The following is a 10251-nucleotide window of genomic DNA, read 5'->3' on the forward strand; positions in this document are numbered from 1 at the left end:
AAGCGATAGCAGATTTAGTTTTCCTTTATTGTTTAGACCAAACATGATCTCGTGCTGTATTACATTTACACTAGACTCTTAAACATGTGTGTAGACAATGTATGAATATACACTTACACTTTTGTTGATGGATTGATGATACATTAGTTTCATTGTAAAATAGACGTTTTATACAATAATAATATACAACTCTAAAATATTCCAGATAAACCTAATAAAGTAAGGTACATTTTACATTTGCATTATACAGCTTATAAATGTGTCTCCAGAAAAAAATATACAAGGTAGAAAATGAGACATTCCTTGTCTTAATATGTAAATACAATAATAATAATACAAATAATAAAAAAAGCTTTTCATGCAATAAGTGAGAAAAATAAGCCTAATGTGATGTTTCTCCTGATATACACAATCTCCCCTTTGCCAACATTTTAAAAGCACATTTCTACTACCATTTTGAAGCACAACAGATTTAGAAATTAAGAGTCTCTGAAAATGGGTCTTTCTTGTCATGTTAGAGGAATAATGCTAGATTGCAACAGAACAGTGTAATATGAACGACAGCTGTTCCTTTTAAATCCATTGTCCGACTCATATCCAAACTTTTGGAGACAGAAGATCTTTGCTATACATCCCATAAAAAAGCGGATGGTTTGAATGGGTGCTTGGAGAACTCAGGGCACTATTACTCTGGTAGATGTCCAGTAGAGGGGCTCCGGCATGGCAACATGCTTTCGACATGTAGGACAGGTCTGCGTGGTCCACAGCCACTCCTCTATGCACTAAATCAGAAAGAGCAGAATATTCAATTAAATCAAGTGTAGTTTTATTTGTATAGTGCTTATAACAGTAATTACTGTTTCAAAACAGCTTAATAGAGAATAAGGCCTTAATACCCCAGTTTATAAGCTACAGGCGAGAGAAGCTAAATTGAAATGTCCTAAGATGGTTAGCGAGAAAACAAGGCTCAGTATTAGCTACTCACTCAGATTAAATACTGATCAGATCGTAGCTGAAATACCTGACTTTTGAACCATTTATATTTGACAATGATTAGCAGTCACTTGTGGAATTAAAGGTATAGTTCACCCACATATGAAAATTCTGTCATCATTTACACCATGTTAGTCTTAAACTATTTTTCTCCATACAATTAAAGCGAATGGTCACTGAGGCTGTCATTCAGCCTTGCATCTCCTTACCTGTTCCACAGAATAGAGAAAGTTATACAGGTTTACAACAACATAAGGGTGAGTCAATGATGACAGAATGTTTGGGCAAACTGTCTATTTATGCCCATAGCTGTTCGGGCTGTAGAAGACTTCTGTAGAAGATTTCTGAAGTTAAACTCCTGAAAGACAATTTACAATCTCCAGATTACCGTTTTATAAAGTCTGAAATCTGACCTCACTGTGAAAGCTGTGGGAACAGTGAAGCTCTCTGATAGCCCCGCCTCTTTTGTGTAGGTCTTCATGGCAGATCAAACACATACTGTAAGCATCACTCTGAAAGGCAGATACCACATTATGAATCCAGTTGAATTTGTCCTACTGCACATTATATTTACACTGTAAAAAATGAAATAGCATTTTATCCTGCTGGGGGTTGTGTCACAGATACTACGAAATGTAAATTACTTTGCATCTATACAAAAACAAAAGTTAGACCAACAATATTCCCCCAAATGTTGACCCAACTAGCCTAATAGACCTGGCTAGAGTAACTCAGCACTCCCTAGATTCGAACTTGCAACTCCTGGGGTGGTAGTCAGCTTCAATACTCGCTGAGCTACCCAGGCCCCACTAAGGACAATTATTAAGACATTTGTTTAGAAAAGTCAAAAATCTCTTGCAGCCTGTTCCATTATATTTTGAGTTTTCACAACTTTTTTGAAGATCAAAAAAGCACATAAAGGCAGCAAAAGAATCCATAAAACTCCAGTGGTTTAATCCATGTGTTCTGAAGCAATCCAATCGGTTTTGGGCAAGAAAAGACCAAAATATAACTGCTTTTTCACTGTGCATCTTGCCATTGCAGTCTCTATGATCATAATCTCAAGATCAATTACATTTATAGTGCTTGATGCATGTTTAGAGCACTACATGGCACTAGAAGTTAGATTAGATAACTTCAGAAGACATGGATTAAACGTATGGATTGCTTTTATGCTGCCTTTATTTGCTTTTTGAGCTTTAAAGTTGTGGTCACCATTCACTGGCATTGTATGGACCTAAAGAGCTGAGATATTCTTCTGAAAAGCTTTATTTGGGTTCTGTAAAAGAAAGAAAGTCAAATATAACTGGGATGGCATGAGGGTGAGTCCATGAGAGAATGTCAATTTTGGGGTGAACTGTCCCTTTAAGGTTCTTTAGGTGAGGATCTAAATGTTCTTGCAGTGAAACTCAGATGAATGAAAACAACCCTTTTCATTAGATAGTAAATGATGAGAGATTTTTCATTTTTGGGTGAACTATTTCTTTAACTTTATGGGCATTCCGAAAGATTCGGGGTCAGTGAACCCCTGGGGGTCTGTGGAGGTAATGCACGGATCCACAGAGAACACACACACACATATATATATATATATATATACACACACACTTAAAACATAGAATATTCTTTAAAACAATTAGTGACATTTCTAACAATCTGAATTATTTTATAAGCACTTTAAATGAAAGTTAAGCCTATTATATAACATTACTGAGAAAATCTGATTATTTAATATTGGGGTCCCTAAATTGGCTGAGAGTGTAAAGGTAGAGAACCCCAATCACACATACCAGAGACATGACATTTCGGCTCCTAAATCTAGCTTTTCTCTCCATGGGCTCGCGGACCTCAGGAATGGTGGGGATGGCAGATGGTCGTCTTTCAGAAGCTCTGCCTTTGGCATGCGCTCTCTCCTCACCATTACCACCATGACTAGATCGAGAGCATGGCCTCGCTTTACCACTCAGGTAAGCTGGGCTAGGGGCCATGGTGGCAGCATGCAGACGACTTAAATGCATTGCATTCAGCTGAGCCTGAGACAGTAAAAGTATATAGGTACAGAGAACAAGAAAGCAGTGTCCTGTAGTGTGACATGTATTCTGTAATTATTAAACATGCAGAGCTTATGTCTTAATCTTTACTAGATAGAAATGATTTTGTCACACCGCAGGGCTATTTAAAATGAACCAGTGAAGGTGAAAATGTGATTTAAAAACAATATTGATCAGTTTAAAATGTACTTTTAATCCAACATGTCCAAACTGACATAATGCTAAGTAAAGATATATAGGATAAACTCCTCTAAGAGTTCGGATTAGGTAAAAGGGTGTCCTGCTTTGATCTCTGAGCTCGCTAACCTGTAAATCAAAGCCAAAGTCTTCATTTTTAAAGGTGTGCCTTAGATTCACAACCTAACTCAGTTATGAAGATGTTTAAATGATTCACAGGTATATGCCAGATAAGGCTGTTTTTCAACTGTGTAAATTTAGAGCCTCTACAACAACGCTTTTAGTTTAATAACCTGAATGAAACATAAACTTTTATATTTATCTTCAAGCTCATTTTTTTCACATAAAATGACAATATAACACATTTCACTTTGAACTAAGAGAACAGAGAACATGCCATCACACTCAAATACTCTTGATTTACATATGAAGAAAACTATTTAATCAAATCCTTACACAACACACACACAAAACTTTCATGCACACTGATCTACTAACTGGGCAAGGAAGTGAAGCTCTGCGGCTGGCCAGCGACTGACTTGGAATCGGGATATCCCAACTGCTCTTCCTCCCAGCCTCTGGCTCCTCTTCTTCTTCCTCTTCCTCTTCCTCCTGTTCCTCCACATTCTCCTGCCCTTCATATCCTCCCTGCATGGTTGCAAAGATGTCATCTTCCTCTTCCTCATTCTCCATGTTAAAAAAAGTAGTTGTCAACAATCCCTGAGCTAAGAGCTTCTTGCAGCTGAAAGAGGAACTGCGAGGAGGCAGTGGCTTGAAGCTTTGCAGCTGGCTTTACCTGCTTCTGGCTGGGCTTTGGCTTGATGAATAAGCTTTTGTAATTAGATCCCCTGGTTTTCTTATCCCATCTGCTTCATCTGTGGCTCTAAGCCTAATTCAAAGACTGCACAGGGTTTAGTGCAGGTTCCTTTAACTCCTGGGTAATCTGTTAAAGGCTTGAAGAGAGAGGTGGGGACTGGATGGGGGAGGGAATTCTCCAATCTATCTGGAAGTATCTAATTCCATGTTTTGATTGTGATGGATATCACATGTAGCACTATATTATCCTATGCTGCACTATGCTATACTGCATGAGGGTGAAGTAATTTAAGCCAAAAATAGGTCCAGGAGGATGTCTTATGTATATGAAGTTGTCCACACTTTAAGCATGACAAAACATGGTCGGGATACCATTGGTGGAACCCTTTGGAAAAGTTCTTGGCACACTGTGGAAGGCACCTCGATTTTCTATTCTGCACTCAACCCTACTGTTATGATCGGCCATTTTTGACCATTTTAAGAATTAGAAACATTGAAAAACTAATATTAATCTTGTATTTGGTCAAAATGCCTCCACAACAGTTAATTCATTTGTAAGTAAAAAAACAAAAAACAAATATTTCATTTTTTGTGTTTTGGGTGATAACTAGGTTGTTGCTAGATGGTTGCTAGGGCATTACTAAATGGCTGAAAGTCAAAAGAGACCATTCCTAAGTCTCTATGACATCCTGATCCCAATATACATATATGTGTGTGGGACGTTTTCAATGCAAGTCTATGGGATTTTTTGGCAAACGTTTTTACCACCAGGCAGAGTTTTATATTCAGAATAGTTTTTTCTTTTAATGAAAACAATGATTCTATATTTGTTTCAAACAAATTCAATTTGTAAGCATTATAGTTTCCATATTTTTACTCAAAATTAACGGTTTACTACGCTGTAAAATAGTACCACCAATGAAATCAACAGTAGGGGGTTCTCTTTCCATATGAAATTGCATTTTAAAAAGCTTGTGTTTAATGTTAGAAGAGATCAATTTAAGTCATTTTCAATTGTCAGTAGGTGGTGATATGTAGGAAAAAAGTAAATGGCCAAAAACAAAAGAAGAAGAATTTGAAAGTGAAAGTGGAGATTTACAGTAAATAAAGACCACTCATATCATATCGCTTCTGAAGACATGGATTTAACCAATGGAGATTTATGGATTACTTTAATGCTGCCTTTATGTGTTTTTTGGAGCTTCAAATGTCTGACCGCCATTCACTTGCATTATATGGACCTACAAATCTAAATATCTTTGTTTGTATTCTACAGAAGACATAAAGTCACACATCTGAGATGGCATGAGGGTGCGTAAACGAAGAGTGAATTTTCATTTTGGGGTGAACTATCCCTTTAAGGTAACAAATGCAGGTTACCACTTTTTTTTTTTACAGTGTATATACAGTGTTGGTCCTGGAAAATTTCACTTTATGAAAAGTGTTTTTTATAACATGGAATCCAAAGAAAAACAATCACACATTCAATATAGACCTCATGTTTATTTACCTTACACATTTACACAAACTGAGTGTGAAAGGCATCAGTGAACAGGATCATCACTTAAGTAGATACTATATATGTCAAGCACCTTAGAGAGAGCATCAGAAGAGCCATCTAAAATTAGAGCCCAAGGATGGATATCACACACATGGATGAACAGATAGCCAACCAGAGTGTCAACACAACAATTGAATTAGATATTAATAAAATGAAGTGTGACTCATTGGACGGCCATTGCAACCAATTTGTTTAGCCCTTGAGAGTTTGATATATGAATATGCTTTTTCCATTTTGTGAAACTACCGAAAAACCTAATTTGGAAAGCTTGTTGTCACAATGAGTTAGCCAGTAACATAATTTTGAGGCACGTCTCTCAGTAGTATTTAACAGAAGTATTTCAACAACAGTATACATATGTATTGCCTCTAGATGGAAACATTGCACAAACCATTTCCAGTTTAGGGAACCAAACGAAACATTCACAGTTTGGGGTTGTCATAAAACTCAAAACATTATCAATTTGGAAACATTAAATATGTGTCTCCTTATCAAAAGCATCCAGAACCCTAAGAGTTTAAGTTGCATAATAGTGAGTTCACCATCTAAGACAGAGATCCTCTGCTATTAAGTCAAAGATCTACATGATGTCAGGCCTCCTCAAGAGTTTTTGATTAAGTCCAATAACCAGCTGAGCAAATTCATTGCTGAAATCCCCGACAAAATCTGCACAGATGATGTTGAGGCATGTTTTGCCTAAACCTGGACGCTGCTGCTTGACCCAGTTCAGGAGCAGACTATAGGAGCTCAGGGTCATGCCTCTTAAAGACTGGCATGGATGGGAAACAACATACCAAGCATCCTCAGTTAGATTCAGACCAGCTGCAACAAACCCATCTGAAAACAATGTAGAGGCATTATTGATTCAGGGAAAATCCTTATAGCACTTACATTTTCCACTGTATTTTAACAAATATGTGTCATTTGGCAATAAGTAGAAGATACACAAAGTAAAAAGACATCCGGGAAGCACAAATCATCAAGGTTTGTAATACTGTATGTGAATGCGCTCAATCACATTCAAATCAGAACGATAGCCCCATTTACACCTGCTGTTACCATACCATACATTTCATACGTGGACAGCACTAAATACAGGTGTAAATGGAGACCAAAAAGTTTAGTGATCTGATAACCAAAATCACATACAGTCACATTGCATTTGTAGTTTAAATTAACAGGATTCGAACCGGCGTCTCCAGCATGGTAGGCGGGTGTGCAAGTGAGGAGGCTAAAGGTTGCAGCCTCTAGCATCAGTCACTAGGGCACCTCTTGAGGCCAGGGGAGTGAAGCTTACCCATACTGCACAGCTATCACGTACCAGCTGGCTCCCGTTACACTCAGCCCCCTAAACCTCACTCCCATCCGGGTCACGGCACCACTGTAACCGGTCCTACCTGACCCGCTCCGAGAGTGAGTCAAACCTGTGTCAGCGGCATGGGAGGTGGGCGTGCTAACGAAGAGGCTAAAGGCTGCAGCCTGTAGCATCAGTCGCTAGTGCGCCTCGATGCCAGGAGAGTGAAGTTTACACAGGCTCCCGTTAAATAAACACTAATGTGAACTGATGCATCCGGACAGTGAAGGACCACATACTGTCAATCAACCACTGTCAATTATGACTTTAAAGAAAACAATAATTATGACTGACCTGGTCTTCCTTCCTCTTTCCTTTCCTCCAAGTAGGATATGACACAGTTTGGATCTGATGTATTTGCCCACCAGTAGTCACACTTCGGCCACAGTTCATCATGACCAGTCGCAGCCAAGTCATCGTATGTAAGAATAACCTGATAACTGTGATTCCAACACTCTCGTACTGAGGGTGTCACCTGAAATAACAAAAACGTGTTTTTATTTAAAATGTGTTTTTTTGCTTCAAATTTTAAGGCTAGATAAAAGGCTGTTGTTGCATGTAAAATGTCCACTGTGACATTTATGTTCAGATTGCTCACAGACTCATATTATATTGCATATGATATTGCAAATATTTGGAAATACTTACATTACTAGGGCAAATTTTATGGCCAAATGTCCTTATGAGGAAGTGAATAAGGTCTTGGTGTTGGTCCAGGTTCATGTCATCAAAGGCAGAAAGTGCAATGATGACCACTTCCTTGGTGTGCTGGTCTAACCAGTGAGCTACTTCTGTCAGCGCCTCCTTATAATAACAAGAACACAGACAAATGTAATCTCGACTGGAATGAGGAATTAACCTTCTATAGATTACCGCTGTTAGATCAAACTTACCTGTACGGTCAGGAGGGAGTAGATCCCATGTGCAAAGTAGAAAACCTCATCAGGATCTTTTCTCTTATGAGCTATTCTTAGATCAAGGAACCGAATGCCTAAATCCAACTGGTTACAAATGCTGCCATCCTGAAAAAAAGTTAAAGACAGTAAATATAAGAATAAAAATACTACATATACAGATATCAACTTTTGACTGTTCTAAAACCACAAACACACACACACACACACACTCTTAAAGGGACAGTTCACCCTAAAATAAAAAAATATCTCATCATTTACTCATCTCATGCCATCCTAGATCTGTATGCCTTTCACACAAAAAACACAAACAAAGATTTTTAGACTCCAGTGGTTAGATCCATGTCTTCTTAAGCGATATGATAGGTGTGGGTGAGAAACAGAACAACATTTAAGTCCCTTTTTACTGTAAATCTACATTTTCACTTTCACATTCAGCCACCTACTGGCTAGGGCTGGTCAAAGGTGGAGATTTACAGTAAAAAAAAAGACTTAAATATTGATTTTTTTTCTCACCCACAGCTATAATATTGCTTCAGAAGACATGGATTTTACCACTGGATTTTTATGGATTATTTTATGCTGCCTTTATGTGCTTTTTGGACCTTCTGAGTTCTGGTCACCATTCACTTGCATTTTTTGGAGGCATTCTTCTAAAAAAAAAATCTTCATTTGTGTTCTGCAGAAGAAAGAAAGTCATACACATCTGGGATGGCATGAGGGGGAGTAAATTATGAGAGTGTTTTAATTTTTGGGTGAACTATCCCTTTAATTGATAGACTCAGATTGACAGACATGGCTTACCTGGGTTGTTGCCCATTTGATTATGCAGGGCCGAACGAGGCAGGGAAACAAAGTGTCTAAAATTCGCAACACCTTTGGCTCAGACTGCAACACTGAGGATTGCTTGTCTAAACAGAAAGTCATGGTGTCATGACTTCCTGAAAACCCGTAAGCAATACGCAGATGTTAACGATTGCAAAAACAGAAGTAAAAAAAGCTTACATGCCAGCTATTAGATGATATTAGCTAAACAGGAATACAAAAATAAAACAGACGTATTACCTGGTATAGCAAGATTCCATAGCGGAACGTCCCAAAGACCCGCTGGCATCTCTGACATCCAGTCCGCACAGCAGGAGATACATATTCTTTCTTCATCCCCCATTTATTTATTCATTTTTTAAAAAGGAAAACAAATCTAAAGACCTAAAACACTATGTGTACTATAGTGGATTTACAGTACCATCCATCCCTCCGTAATCGTTTCCGTGTTGTTGTTCTTTGATGTCGTGCGATATTCAAGCGAAACCGAAATTCGTGACGTTATCGTTATATTTGTGAAATTTAGATTCATTCGAGGGTTTGGAGGAACAATAAAGATTCCACATGTTCATGCAGATCTCGTGCCAGTCAGTTTCTCGATGACAACAATGTTAGGGATCGTCTTAAAATGTTCATTTTTTTGCATTTCGTGTAAAGGGGCGGTCACACTTGGCTTTGAGCACGCGAATCTCACGTTATGGACCAGGATATGATGTCACGCGGGAGGACTTCTGGTGTAAGTAAATAAAACATAACAAATAATACTATACAAAAAATGTTAAAATATATGGTCTACTCACTTTCCTGCAACAATAAATCACAAGTGTGACATTTCAGTCTTCTATTGGTCACGCATCCTCTGTTCCGCGATTTAGAGTTCACTAACGTAATTTTTTTTCTCCCCAATTTGAAAAGCCCAATTCTACGTGCTCTAAGTCCTCATGGTGGCTTTATTACTTGCCTCAATTTGGGTGGCGGAGGACGAATCTCAGTTGACTCTGCGTCTGAGACGTCAATTCAGGCATCTTATCACTTTGCTTGTTGAGTGTGTTACCATGGAGATGTAGACGTGTGGAGGTCCAAGCTATTCTCTGTATACACAACTCACCATGTGCCCTACCGAGAGCAAGAACAACACATTTTAGAGACCACAAGCAGATTACCCCATGTGACTCTATCCTCCATAGCAGGAGGACTCTATCCTTGGTTGCTTAGGAGACCTGGCTGAAGTCACTCAGCATGTCCTGAATTCCAACTCCAGGGGTTGTAGTCAGCGTCAATACTCGCCGAGCTAGCAAGCTTTTTGTTTGTTTGTTTTAAGTTAGCTTTTGAAGTTTGATGTTAATATGCCTGTAATTAAAAAATCTCACAAAGACACTTATCAATCTAATGAAATGTGGCATGCTGTATTTTGAGTATTTAAATATTTTCTCTGTTCCGTGTCACGATTCTCACAAAACAAACAGGCCAAGTGAATTTGGGTCCATTATTGGGTGGAAAAAGAATGTGATGTAAGTTGGAGGTGAATGGCGTTAAAAGTTAAGTGCTTGTTTGCCATCT

General features: G+C 38.3%; 2 protein-coding genes across 3 annotated transcripts; both read right to left on the reverse strand.

The window, feature by feature from the left end:
- Positions 1-28: 28 nt before the first annotated feature.
- Positions 29-4021, reverse strand: LOC127654418 (uncharacterized). The gene is made up of 4 exons (XM_052141602.1): positions 3720-4021; positions 2784-3026; positions 1407-1505; positions 29-782 (listed from the first exon to the last, which is right to left on the reverse strand). The coding sequence occupies exons 1-4, from the start codon at positions 3912-3914 to the stop codon at positions 675-677; spliced, it is 645 nt and encodes a 214-aa protein (XP_051997562.1). The 5' UTR covers positions 3915-4021; the 3' UTR covers positions 29-674.
- Positions 4022-5534: 1513 nt separating this feature from the next.
- zgc:112023 (PI-PLC X domain-containing protein 1) lies at positions 5535-9383 on the reverse strand. Of its 2 annotated transcripts, none has more exons than XM_052140897.1 (6): positions 8932-9383; positions 8671-8807; positions 7846-7974; positions 7601-7756; positions 7247-7427; positions 5535-6435 (listed from the first exon to the last, which is right to left on the reverse strand). In XM_052140897.1, the coding sequence occupies exons 1-6, from the start codon at positions 9032-9034 to the stop codon at positions 6179-6181; spliced, it is 963 nt and encodes a 320-aa protein (XP_051996857.1). In that variant the 5' UTR covers positions 9035-9383; the 3' UTR covers positions 5535-6178. The 2 variants fall into 2 exon arrangements, with proteins under 2 accessions (XP_051996857.1, XP_051996858.1); XM_052140898.1 differs by having other exon boundaries at positions 8671-8777; positions 8932-9382.
- Positions 9384-10251: the final 868 nt, after the last annotated feature.

The sequence above is a fragment of the Xyrauchen texanus genome, chromosome 13 (assembly GCF_025860055.1).
Source record: "Xyrauchen texanus isolate HMW12.3.18 chromosome 13, RBS_HiC_50CHRs, whole genome shotgun sequence".
NCBI classification, from domain to species: Eukaryota; Metazoa; Chordata; class Actinopteri; order Cypriniformes; family Catostomidae; genus Xyrauchen; species Xyrauchen texanus.